General features: G+C 37.0%; 1 protein-coding gene across 4 annotated transcripts in view; it reads left to right on the forward strand.

The window, feature by feature from the left end:
• Positions 1-234: 234 nt before the first annotated feature.
• Positions 235-14643, forward strand: part of sls (sallimus) — a 160011-nt gene continuing 145602 nt past the window's right edge. For all 4 annotated transcript variants that reach the window (XM_073982026.1, XM_073982023.1, XM_073982024.1 and 1 more), the window contains exons 1-5: positions 235-522; positions 1674-2189; positions 11333-12899; positions 12978-13207; positions 13279-14643. In XM_073982026.1, coding sequence (XP_073838127.1) covers positions 2009-2189; positions 11333-12899; positions 12978-13207; positions 13279-14643 — 3343 coding nt within the window. In that variant the 5' untranslated portion in view covers positions 235-522; positions 1674-2008. The remainder of the gene's footprint in view (positions 523-1673; positions 2190-11332; positions 12900-12977; positions 13208-13278) is intronic.

Raw genomic sequence — 14643 nt, forward strand, 5'->3', positions numbered from 1 at the left:
ATTTTCCACCATTTCCCACTATGCCACTTTCTTTCTCCCCTCCCGCCAACAACTACAAAATATTTTTCGCCTAATAGCGATGAGCAACATTTTCCCTACACACACCAAACTACCATTTTCCCTCCTCAGCGATGAGATGAAATTTTCAAAAATATCCTAACGAGCGACTATACGAAGACATACGAACCTGCTGCTCTCAGTGGCATAGCGGACACGAAGTATCAAACGAATCTCTATGCTGAGCTATATGAAGATTGGTTAGACATTTTTGTGGCATTCTTCGCTCGCACCTCAAAAACGATCGACGTCTTGGTTTCAGTCTCGGGGATTATGACTTGAACCAATTCAAAGTAGAAAAAAGAACAAAATACATATATATAGAATTAAAAAGAATATATATAGCGATATATATTTAAAGCAAGAAAAAAGAAGTTTACATAGAGTTTTTTTTTTTAAATTACAAAACGAAGTTAAAATTTTTTTAGTGAAAACGATTTCAAGTATAAAAAGGATAACCAAAAAGTAAGGAAATTTCAACGGAAAAAATTCATAGAAAAATTGTTTCGTAACAACCGATGAGAACTGAACAGAACGTTTTTCATGTCGCTGAAAATCTAAAAAAAGATTTGTGATATATGTACGAATGGAAGAGAAAATTTGAAAAAATGAAATCTTAAAGAAATCCTGAAATAAAAATATCAAAAAGAAACGGTAACGGTTTTGCGGTTAACGGTAGATTTCGGAGTTGTACGTTAAACAAAAAAAAAAACTTAAGGATTTCTTTGAGAAATAAAAAACAAAACTTTAAAACACCCATGAAACACTTAAAACCGAGGCAATATTATCTGCGTTAAGTTAAAGCTAAACCAGGATTAGGCTAGACTTAACGACGATAATACAGACCCTGAATTGAAAGTGATAAATTTGTACAAATAAAACCCACAAATGTGTACATATTATGTTGTATATATGTAGCTGAAATGACAAAATCTGATGAAAATAAAATCATGATTCACAAGTGTTAATCATAAAACAAAATTTCAAAATTTTAATATAATATGACAAAAAGAAAATCTAAAATAATGCTACCGATGATGATGATCACAATCATCCAAATATAACGTGCACAATATCCAATGAAGAAAAAAATAAAAATTTTTTAAATAAATTAAAAATAGATTTTGAAAATCAAGAAGACACCATCCTAGCGAGTGTGTATGACTCTACCTCTACCTCCTCATGTGCCATAAAAATTTGTTCCTCCCCATTGAAAAGAGACAGCGAATGGCAAAAACTAAGACCCAAGCAAAGGAAGGGGACAACATTTTAAAGTATTTTGTTTAAAAATAGACAACGAATAGAGAAAGAAAATGTTTGAAGAAAGGAAATAAAGAAATGGAAATTATGTGAAAAATATAAAGTTATAAAAACTTAAAAAAAGAAAACACTTAAAAATTCTGGGGTGATGATCATCCACACTTTGTGACAATTAAAAAAGTAAAATTTAAACAGTGACATTTGTGGATAATTTTGTTAAATCTAGAAGTTTCTGTAAAAAGAGCATTCAATAAGAAATAAACAATAATATTTTGTTATTATTTTAATTGTTAATTCTAATAATAATAAAAATTGTTTGCCCTTTTTACATTAATTTTTTATTGTTAATTTTTTAGCACTTTTAAACGAAGCAAATTAAAGAAAAATTAAAAAAGGAAATAGTGTAGCAAACATACGGTCATTTATTTTGTGCAAATAAAATAATAAAAAAATTAAACAAACAACAACAAAGAAATTAAGAAAGACCGTAACAGAATTCAAAAATAAAGAAAAGCTACACTGCCGCAGCAGCCATCAAAAAATAACAACAAACATCAATACGAAAAACAAATACTACAAGTGCAGTACTACAACAACACGCCCAACACCACTAATAGCTGCGTGTTGCGAGAAAGTGATTTTTGTTTTGTTCACATTTTAAATGCGCTATAGTGTTATATAACGATCTAAAATGCAACGGCAAAATCCCTCGAATCAGCAACAGCTGCAACAAACGCAGCAGCAGCAGCAACAATTCATGCAGCAAACTCAACAAACCAGCATGCAAACTCATCAAGAAATGCATCAGCAACAAAGGATCAGCCGCACTGAACATCACGTTCAGAGGAGTCAAGTTACCACTCACCAAAGAGGTCAGTCTCACAACCAAAGAAATCCAATGAAAATACAAAATACAAGAAAAAAATAACAACAACAGCAATATACACCATTTTTCATCCATGCATACATACAGGCATATGTATATGTACATTTATATATGAACTAGCCACCCACTCGCCTACATACATTTGTAGATGTGCAATGGTTGGTATATTGAGAAGATGAATCCATTTCGCTATTTCCGCCTCCACCCAACTTTATATCTTTTTGGCTCTTTTTTCGATTTTTCAGAGCAAAGAAGAAAGTAAATAAAACACACAAATTGTGTTGGTATGATCGTATTAGTCACTATGCTCTCTTTTGCATTTATACTCTTGAAAGCACCAAGTATATAATAATATACATATAATTCTTTATGTATGTGTATGTTTCCTTTCCAAAATTTAAGTGCGCCGTCGCAATAAGTTCGGGCTTTGATGCTAGTGATGATGGTGATGATGAATACATAAAAATATGCTTTGCATCATTTTGAGTGCATCATCATAAAAGTGGCAATCACCAAGAACTCAGTCATATGTATGTTTATACTATATTCCCATATGTATATTTGTATGTATTAATACTCATAATGTGGGATTTCGCTTAAATCTTATTTTCTCATTTTGATCGTTCTAATTCTGAACGTGAAGGCATTTCTCTAAACATAATTTGATTCCAGAGAGAATAAAGAAATCGATAGGATTCTCTGTAAGATGCAATGTTGCCAGATGTTTCATCATTTAGACATTGTATTCTATAAAAATCTTGCAAATCATTATTTTGTTCCTTACATAGCAAATGTATGAGACATAAAATATGTTTATGTTTCCAACAGATTTTATAGATATTTACATACATATGTATGTTTATGCACACTAATAATATTGCTAATGATATACTTTAGGTAATTAAGGGAAAATATTGGTCATAGAAAACATAATTTAAGAGCAAATAGTCAATGAACTATGTAAAATATGAATTGTTGCTGCAACCACATCATTTTGTGTTAGACACCTTAATGTAGGTTCAGGCAACAATATATATTTCTATGTATAGTAACAAACTATGATTCTAGTGATCATATTATTGCTCTATTTGTCGGTATTAAATCTCGACACAAGCCATTTGAATTAAAAAAAAAACAAAACATTGGTGTTTGATTAGCTAACAAGTCCAATTAATAATATCTTTAAAGCACCAAATCCGAGCCCATGCAATCGCAAGTATGGTATGTTCAGCTTTCACAATGTACATGACTGTCTTAGCGTCAAATGTATGAACAATAATAACTTTCCGACTTGCTTGGTAATTGTAATAACCCCCAGTTTTTGTATCGTAATAATTTAGGCATTCATAGCTCAGCCCCCAGATGACATACACATCTAATTTTTCGTATACCCGTTCCATATATCATTAAGGATTCCTCATTTAAAAATCAGCGCTCTACACTTGCGCTAAAGCGAGTAAATCGATCTACAAAATTTGACAATTCGTGTGAGAAGAATAAAATTTTTATTTAAATTTCAAAGACATTTTTTTTTTCAAAAATGACGCCTTCTTTTAATAAATTGCACTTATTGCTAAAATTTAATTCAAAATGCGTATTAAGTGTTCCCCAAACCATTTTTAACTCTTTAAGATGTACACGCCGAAAAATAATATTATCAGCGGAAATATATTTTGTTACTGCAACCATGTATTTTGTGCGAGACACCATAATTTGAATTCATGCAATAATATGTATTTCTATATCGCTGTTGATTCATTCAAATGTTGGAATCCAAAATCCAATACTTGACGCCAACAAAAAGTCAAGTAAATCCAATCAAGAAACTGTTCTTGGAATACCTGTTCAGGATTTTGCTTGCAAACGCCATGTCCTATCGAAATGGAACTAAAAAAATGTTTTAGAGGATCCACTGCTACAACATTCTCCTTAGTCCCATTTCGATACGGCTTGCCGTTTCCAGGCAAAATCCTAAAAACCTAAACAAAACCTAACAAGTAAAAAGCCACTAAAAAAACTTTTGCCATCGTAATTGAGGCAGCGAATGCAAGTTGCTTGAACAAAAATCAAAGTGATTCGATATCAGGTCTTAAAGTGAACTTATCCGAAATTGCGTGTGGGAGGTACCGGATGGAGTCGACAAGTATAGTCCATATTTGAACCTGATCTATATCTGGTAGATATATTAGGATGTGTAAAGTATAGACCAATTCGGCCACTCTCTTCAAGAGTTACCGTACGAACAATTTTTCCGAAAATTTTTGAACCACCACCCCACACCGTGTCATAGGGTTTTTTTGCAACTTTCATGCTATTTGCTCAGGAAGTATGGACTTGCCCCTGATGAAATTTGTACCGTCGTATGGAGGGCAGTGAATACAAGTCGCTAAAACAAAAATCAAGGCGATTCGAGAGATGGCCCTAAACTGAACTTTTCCGAAATTTTGTGTGGGAGGTACCCGAAGGAGTATACCTATTGAGACCATATTGGAACCTCATATTCCTCTGGTAGAAAGTTTACGCTATACAAAGTATGGACCAAATCGGTCACTACCTTCAAGAGTTATCGTGCGCACAAACTTTCCGAACATTTTCGAACTTTTGTGGGGGAGGTACCGGAAGGAGTGGACCGATGTAGCTCATCTTCGAACTTAAACTAGTTTGGGCAAATTATTACGAAAGCCAAAATTTGAACCGAATCGGTTCATCCGTTCGAGAGTTATCGTGCGCTCCAGCCAGCAGGACAGACAGACAGACAGACGGACGGACATGTCTAGATCGACTCCAAATTGTCTGAAACACATTTCGTTCAAACATACTTGGGGTCTAAAACCATTATTTCGGTGAGGCACATTTTCATCGTATCAAAGTGTATATACCCTCCTTAGCCTTAAGGCTGAGGGTATAAAAATGTGAACTTTGACCGCCACTTTTTTAAAAAATTCCTCTAATGATTTTGTCTGGTTTTTGGATTTTTCTAATTTATGAACATTGCTGTTTCAGAATCCGCAAAAACTTTCCGAATGTAAGCACCTTTTATTTAAACTTAGTTAAGGCGCACCGTGTTTGTTTATGTTAAAATAACCGCTTAAAATATCGCGATTTGGCACAATTTGTTTTATACTTACGTAGGGTGGTCCGATATTGAAGATTATATACAAATTCAATAAAATAAACGGGTTTTAGGGGTAACGAATTCTGACTTCTATTTGTTGTTCTTTTTTTAATTTAAGGGGTTTTCGCCAGTCTTGCAGTCCAACAACCAATTTTTCAGTCTTTTTTTTGTATTAAACTAGCAATATTTTTATAAACTCCACCATAATATGGAGGATATAATTAAATTTATCAATCCGTTTGTAGCACATTGAAATATTTATCGGAGATCCTATAAAGTATATGTATTCTTGATCAGGGTCCGTCCGTCTCTTGAAATCAAGATACGGCTCGCAATTTTTAAGATAGATGGATTTTGTATAGAAGTTTCCATTACTCCTAGAATGTTTGGTCCACGCCTTCATATAGCCCCCATAGAACGGTACCTCGAATGTTCGGTATTTCGAATGTTTTTAGCTTCATTATCTCACCGAAATGCCTGAAATTTTGTACTTATTTTCGTTGGGGGTCTTCTTATAGCACCCATAGAACGGTGTCACCCGTTTTTCGGTGTTTTGATGGCTCAAATTTGGAACTTAGTCTTCTTTAGGGGTATAAAACTTCCCCCAGAATTTTGTCTGGATAGGTCGACGACTTAATATACCAACCATAGAACGGTACCTTCCGATTTTCGGTATTTTGATGCTGGTGGCCTCAATATTCCACCGAAATGGCTGAATTTTGGTACTTAGTCTTCTTTAGGGGTATAAAACTTTTTCCCAGAATTTTGTCTGTATGTATAGGTCGACGCCTTCATATAGCCCCCATAGAACGGTACCTCCGATTTTCGGTATTTTGAAGGTTTTTGCTTCATTATCTCACCGAAATGGCTGAAGTTTGGTACTTAGTCTTCATCGGGGGTATACAACTTTCCTCCAGAATTTTGTCTTTATAGGTCCACGCCTTCATATAGCCCCAATAAAACGGTACCTCCCGATTTTCGGAATTTTGAAGGTTTTAGCTTCATTATCTCACCGAAATGGCTGAAATTTGGTACGTAGTCTTCGTTGGGGGTATGCAACTTTCCCTTAGAATTTTATCTGTATAGGTCCACGCCTTCATATAGCCCCCATAGAACGGTACATCTCGGATTTGGGCAATTTGAAGGTTAGCCTCCCTATTTTCTGAATTTTGAAGGTTTTAGCTTCATTATCTCACCGTAATTGCTGTAAGTTAGTATTTAATCTTCTTCATAAACGAAAGGAAACAAATTGTTCAATTTTACTTCAATACAACTCGTGGAGGATGGTATAACAAGTTCGGCCCGGCCGGTAATAATCCGAATGTTTTGTGACAAAAACTCGAGAACTAATGAGAAATTTTAAAACTATACATTAAAAACGTGGGCTGTCAAAGTTATATACAATAGATGTTATCAAACTCAGCCTTTGTCTTCTAGCCATTCACATCCGATATGCCTGATGAGGTGTATTAAACCACCAGCGAAACGATCGTAACATATTGCTTGGGTATGTGGGACTTCGGTAGAATTCACTTTTTCAATACAAACTCCTTAGATCATGTTGGCTCGATTAATTCAATTAATTAAAAACTATCAAAACGAAGGAATATTTTAATTTTGTTTGTCGATTTGGACCGATTTGAACGGACCATTTTTGTTAAAAATCGAAATTTTTGAATCGTATTTTTCTAATTTCTCTTAAATGGTATACAGTTTTCTATGAGCAGCCCTGCTTTAAAGTAATCGACGTATATTTATGAAAATAACTTGATTTCGATGGTGCAATTGTAATGATTTTAGTTCAGTAGTCTTAAGTTAACCGGATCAATGAAGTGCTTATTCGCAAGGGTCGTGGTGTTGAGTATCAGCCTTTGCTTACTTGTTTTTTATCTTCCATCATAGCATGGAGTGTTTATTGTGTTTCGTTTTCTGTTTGTAAATCATCGAAACAATCATTCTTGATCGATTTTATTGTTCTATGAGCAGGTAAAGTGCAGCTATAGATGAATATGGATTATATTGGATTTTGAAGATTTAATCCACATCTGTGAGTGGATATTTTGATTTTCGACTTGCATACCCCTACGAATCTTATTTAGTAGATCTGTATATTTCAAGAACGAACTAGTTCAGTTGAACTATTTAGTGAAAATATATATGTACATAGTTTATTATTTTCCGCTGTTCGCCGACCGAATGAGCAACAAAGGAAGGAAGGAATGTCAATTTATTTTTCATTAGAGTCAAGCTTAATGACAGAAGATTTTTTGCAAGTGGAAAAGGAATGGCGAAAATTCGGACCCACACAACCTAATGGTGGTACCGCTGTTGGTAGCAGTACATCATACATATCGGCTGTGGAGTGGCTTCTCTGTCATCGATCTTTTCATTTATCAAATGCAATGTTGTTTTTTACAGTGAACAGCTTTTTATACCACCTTACACCACACTGTGATAAGGGGTATTATGTCTTTGTGCATTTGTATGTAACATGCATAAGGAAACGAAATAAACCCATAGCTCCTTTTGGGGACATACATATAATCACTTCCTGAGTCGATTTATGCACGTCCATCCGTCCGTCCGTCTGTCCATGTATTTTGTTCGCACCTTACAGATCGCATTTATTGTCCGATTCAGCTGAAAATTGCGGAATATATTTTTTTTAACCATAGGAAAAACGCTGTGACTTTTGGTGAAAATCGGTTAAGATTTGCTGCATCAAACACGCTATATAAGTCCGATTTCGACAAAATTTGAATGTGTGACTGAATTCGGTCTAAAAATAAATGTGCCAAATTATATCGAAATCGGTTAAGATTTGGATATAGCTCCCATATATATTTTCGGCCGATTTCAAGTATTTGCTGCACCAAACAGGCTATATTTACAATTTCGATAAAATTTGGAATATGTGAATTCGGTCTAGAAATAAATGTGCCAAATTCCTGAAAACGTCACCAATATCTACAACTTTGTAAAATACCTCAACATACATCATAAAATATAATTAAGTTTATCTATTAATTACATTTTATATTTTTTTCAACCTAAATTAGTTATATTGAAGCCGATAGCCTGTGTTGCTAGTGCTTTATTACTATAATTTTATTATAATTTGTTATTATAATAAATATTTTAAATAAATAAATAAATAAAATGTGCCAAATTATATCGAAATCGGTTAAGAATTTGATATAGCTCCCATTTATATTTTCGGCCGATTTCAAGTATTTGCTGCACCAAACACGCTATATATTTCCAATTTCGATAAAATTTCGAATGTGTGACTGAATTTGGTATAGAAATATATGTGTCAAATTATATTGAAATCGGTTCAGATTTGGATATAGCTCCCATTTATATTTTCGCCCGATTTTACGTATTTGCTGCACCAAACAAGCTATATATGTATGTCTCATATCTATGAAATTTGGAATGTGTCAGTGAATTCGGTCAAGAAATAAATGTGACAAATTATATCGAAATCGATTCAGATTTGGATATAGCTTTCATTTATATTTTCGGCCGATTTCAAGTATTTGCTGCACCAAACACGCTATATATATCCAATTTCGATGAAATTTGGAATGTGTCACTGAATTCGGTCAAGACATAAATGTGCCAAATTATATCGAAATCGATTCAGATTTGGATATATGTATCTCCCATATATATTTTCGGCCGATTTGAGGTATTTGATGAACCAAACACCCTATATCTGTCCAAATTTGATCAACTTTGGAATGTGTGACGGAATTTGATCTAGAAATAAATGTGTCATATTAAATCGAAATCGATTCAGATTTCGATATAGCTCCCATATATATTGTACATATTCACAGTGGTGTAGGGTATCATATAGTCGGCCCCGACTGACTTTAATCCTTTCCTTACTGGTTCTCATTCAAACTGTATGACTTGTGAGTGGGGCTGTGAACGTGAACGCTAACAGGTGGGTTCAGCACGACATTCACGAATACATGATGTGACCTATCGTCTGATTTGACTTGTAGTTGATACCTTTGTGAATGAAATGAGTTTTTTATTACGTTTTGGATAGGAATTTCTTTTTATCGATAGTATCTGCAGTTATTTCCTGAGTATTTCAGCCATGTAAAACTTCTCTACAAAAGTGGTATCTTAGACACGCCGTTCGGACTCGGCGATAAACTGTCCCATATCATTGATCTAATATGAAGCGGGGTGCACTCATTGATATGAGAGAAGACTCCCTTATGGGATGTTTGTGGAACAATTATATATTTTAACTGCAGTTATTTATTTATTGGTGGTCAGTCAACTTTATGAATTTCTTGTTCTGTAGTGCGAATCTCTAATTCATTGTTTGAGTTACCGACGAAAATCGGTAAAATTAAAATGCAAAATTATGAAACACATTTTCTTCTGTTGTTAGTTCTTTTCGGCGACTTTAAAGAACTGAACTAAAAGGATCGATCTACTAAATGCGCTGGAAAGTACAGCTGTAACATTGAAAATAAAGTTTGAAAAGTACTGGTACTCATCAATAATTCGAAAACGAAGGTAGCTTTAAACGGATATTCGTTGGCATGAAGTCATTTCAATTTGCGAATTTCTATTTCATTGAAATTAAAACAATTTGTTTAACAATCGATAAGTGTTATCATGTATCGAAAATTATATATTTGTAAGGTATTTTTTATTAATTCAAAGAATGAAAAACTAGCATCAAGTTTGAACTTGTAGTTGTATTAGAATATGCCATATTTTCTAGAAATTTCAACAAAAACTTAATAATTTAGAAAATTTATACATACATATATGCGTTTATAACAAACGTATACTTATATACAATTTTGAACATCTGTTGATGTTATCATAGATATTTATATCTTGAGACTTGGAAACATTAACATATTTTCTTTGAAAATTTATGTTGAAATAATAATGACCATTGCAAAGTTTTCCCCAAAAATATCAGATATAAACAAAATATTGTAGTGCCGTGTGCAACATACATTTATACTGAATGTCTGGTATGTATTGATTACGCTTTCGATAGAACTCATTTCCCCAAAATTATATTTGAAAATGTATTAGGTATCTTAATATTAAAAAAGAAATCAGCAAGTAAGTTGAAACGTTACGCGTAATTTCACACTACTTTCGATAGTCCCATCATAACAATTTTTGTTAAGACCCTAAATCGAAACAAAAAAAAATTACATCTGCATCAAATTTGCAATCTCGTATTGGCTTAAATAAACTTTTCCCATTTTATTTTTGTATACGCTTAAAAATCAAATTCCACGATGTTCACATCATCATCACAAACGTTGCTGAAGAATAAATAACAAGCAAATCTCATGAAACAAATATACGATTTGTAGGTACAAATAATATCCGAGATACAAAGCAGATAAGATAGTATATGTATTAATGACCATGGAATTTTATCTAAGGTGTTTATTCATCACTGCTTTGCAGTTATAGCGCTGCCGGCAAAGGAAAAAGAACATTTATCGCTCACAAGAAATTTGAATAAATAGTAATTACAAAAAAAAAGAAGAACAAACAATTGATCGTTTTCCCCATTTCCCACCAACACCACAACCTCAAAAGAGAGCAAGGGAGGCTTTTTGTTATAAAATTCAAACAGAATTGAGGAAATTGAATATCAATTGCATCCAATACATAGACACCCAGGCAAATTGATTTAGAAAAAACCAAGAATATCCGCAAATATATGCATGCTGTTTAAAATTTAAAATTTAAAAGCTCTCTCTCTCTCTCCCTCTACTCTTTGGAAGTAATTTACAAAGAGTAAATTATAATAAAAAAATCCCTGGATGGTTGGCGAGTAACTCTCACTAAACGAATAAAAAAATCCCAAACTCTCAAACATTTGCTGCTGTAATCATCTCAATCATCTTATCTCCTCTCCATTTTTATTTTCCCAAAATTCTTTATAAACTTTTGACCCAATTTAATATTAATATTTTACGTTCTTCTGTTTCTTTTTCTCCTTACAGTGGAACAACATGGCGGCGGCACCTATGTACCACCAGGTATTACACACGTCTATTCGCAAGGCGACATCTCACCACCGGTATTCGAAGAAATCTTCAAGAATGCTCGCTTCGCCCAGGGCGGCAATGCTCTGTTCGAAGGCAAGCTTCGTGGCAATCCCAAGCCATTCGTAACATGGACTCGAAAAGGCGCACCACTTCTCGAGTCACAAAAGTTCCGTATGAATTACAACGAGGCCACCGGTGAGGTATCACTGCTCATCAATCAAATTGGACCTGGTGACGAAGGTGAATACACCTGTACTGCTCGCAATCAATACGGTGAGGCTATCTGCAGTGTCTACATTCAACCCGAAGGCGCTCCACCAATACAACCCATTCAGAAATTCGAAAAGAATTTGTACACCAATGGTTATGCTTTTACCTCGGTCGAGGAAGAGTTCCGTGTTGATACCTTCGAGTATAGGCTATTGCGTGAGGTATCCTATAGGGAGGCCATTACACGTCGTGCTACCTATGAACAGGACTATCATCTAAGTCAAGAAATTGATCGCAGCATGGGTCCAGCTCATGCTCCCCAAATTGCCCAGAAACCACGCAACTCGAAATTGGTTGAGGGTTCGGATGCTGTATTCACTGCCAAGGTGGGTTCCAATCCTAAGCCCCGCCTTACCTGGTTCCACAATGGCCAACGTTTGGTACAATCGGCCAAATACGACATCTCCTATTCCAGCGGCACAGCCACCATACGCATTAAGAAGGCCACTCACAAGGATGCTGGTCATTACACTTTGTTGGCTGAAAATACTCAAGGCTGTGTTGTGTCTTCAGCTGTCTTGGCCGTTGAACCAGCCGCAGAGTCTGCCCATGAACCCAAGCCCGTGGATGCTACTGCAGAACAATTGGAATCTGGCAAGGCTTTGCCTCCCACCTTTGTCAAGGCCTTTATGGATCGTGAGATCACCGAGGGTCGCATGACCCGTTTCGATTGCCGTGTCACTGGCAATCCCTATCCTGAGGTCTACTGGTTCATCAATGGCCGCCAGGTCAACGATGATGCCACCCACAAAATTCTGGTCAACGAATCCGGTAGCCACTCGCTGATGATTACCAATGTCAGTCGCACCGATGCCGGTACTGTCCAATGCTTGGCTCGCAACAAGGCTGGTGAAATCGCCATCGAAGCCCAGTTAAATGTGCTCGAGATGGAGCAAGTTGTCGCACCACAATTTGTCCAACGCTTCAGCACTATGACTGTGCGCGAGGGTGAACCCATCACCATGAGCGCCAATGCCATTGGTACCCCAGTGCCACGCATCACCTGGCAAAAGGATGGAGCCCAAATTACCTCAAACGCTGATCGTTTCATTGGCATTGATGGCGGTGCCACATGTTTGGAGATACCACGCGTCAAAGCATCCGACGCTGGCTGGTATCAGTGTACTGCACAAAATGCTGCCGGCTCGACAGCAAATCGTGCCCGACTCTATGTAGAAGTTCCCAGAGAACAACCACCAACAGAACAAAGACGTCTGAATTTACCAAGACCAACGAAGATCATCGAACCAGAGTAAGTATTCGGAAACAAAAGGCAACCTAAATCTGCTAAGAAAATCAGGTACTAATTGATCTTTGTGTAATGTTCTAGGCCCCAACCTGGTCCAGAAGTTATTTATTTGCGTCATGTTGAACGCGCCAAGCCCCAGAGGCGTCCCGGTGAGGAAGAACGTGTCTATCCACCACCACAATTCATTGTGCCCCTGCAAAATGTGCAACAAGTCGAGGGTTCCAAAGTGCATATGGAAGCTCGCATTGAACCTGTGGGAGATCCCACCATGGTAGTTGAATGGTTCCTTAATGGCCGTCCCATGGCTGCAAGTAAGTTTTCACTTCACATCTATGTATGTGGAATGTTTATTAAGCATCTCGCCGCCTCTAATTTGTTTCAGGTTCCCGTGCCACATCTGTGTTCAAGTTTGGCTTCATTGCCCTGGACTTGTTGAGCGTCATGGGCCATGATTCCGGAGAGTATTTGTGCCGCGTCACCAATGCTTCAGGCATGGCCGAATCCCGAGCCATTCTCTCCGTAACTCAACGTCCTTCCATTGAACAAACTTCCCAACATCCCAGCAGTTTGGAATATATCAGCAATTTGGAAGACTACTCTCGCTATCAACGCCAAGAAAGCACCGAGGAGTTCATGAAGCAGGCTCCAGTCTTCATTAGGCCCTTGCATGATTTGGGTGACCTCGAAGAGGGCAAGAATGCTCACTTTGAGGCCCAAGTTAATCCAGTTAATGACCCCACCATGCGTGTAGAGTGGTACAAGGATGGTCGTCCCATTACCGCCAGTTCCCGTATTACCGCTATCTTCAACTTCGGCTATGTATCGTTGAATATTTTGCATTTGCGCGCCGAAGATACCGGCACTTATACCGTTCGTGCTGTCAACAGCATGGGAGAGGCCGTTAGCAATTCCAATATTCGCGTAAATGTTCGATCTCAAGTAACCGCTGATTTGGGTATACCCGAGCAACAGCGTTACATTGAAAAGGTGGAAGAGTTGGAGGACTACAGAATGGCCCAAAAACGTCGTCATGTCCAGGAAGTTGTTGAGCCCATTGCTCCTCCCCAATTCAAGACTCAAATCCAACATCAAGTCGATTTGCGTGAAGGTGGCCATGCCCACTTTGAAGCCCGTCTCGAACCCACTGGTGATTCTACCATGCGTATTGAGTGGTACAAGGATGGCCAACCATTGGAAGCCAGCTCTCGCAGCACCACCTTCTTCAACTTTGGCTATGTAGCCCTTACCATCAAACAATTGACCATTTATGATGCCGGTACCTACACTTGCCGTGCTTACAACGCCATGGGCGAGGATACCACCACTGCCCAATTGACTGTTATCTCCAAGCATGAAATTGTCTCCGATTCCCAACACCCCGGAGGCTTGCAAAAGATCCAACATTTGGAAGACTCTTCCCGCTATGGTCGTAGCGAAGAGGAGGAGGTAACCGTTAAGGAAGCCCCACGTTTCTTGGGTCCCATGAAGGGCACCAACAAGATCATCGAGGGTCAAAAGGCCCACTTTGAGGCCAGAGTTGAACCTCAAAGCGATTTGACCATGAGCATTGAATGGTATCACAATGGTCAACCCATCTCCGCCGCCACTCGCATTCAACCCTACTACGACTTTGGTTATGTCGCCTTGGACATTACCCAAGTTCGTGCTGAGGATGCTGGTGTTTATACTGTGGTGGCCCGCAATAAGCTAGGTGAAGCCCAACTGCAAGGAACAATGGTCGTAGAAA

Source organism: Musca autumnalis, unplaced genomic scaffold (genome assembly GCF_047663935.1).
Source record: "Musca autumnalis isolate F117 unplaced genomic scaffold, ASM4766393v1 scaffold_4, whole genome shotgun sequence".
Taxonomy (NCBI): domain Eukaryota; kingdom Metazoa; phylum Arthropoda; class Insecta; order Diptera; family Muscidae; genus Musca; species Musca autumnalis.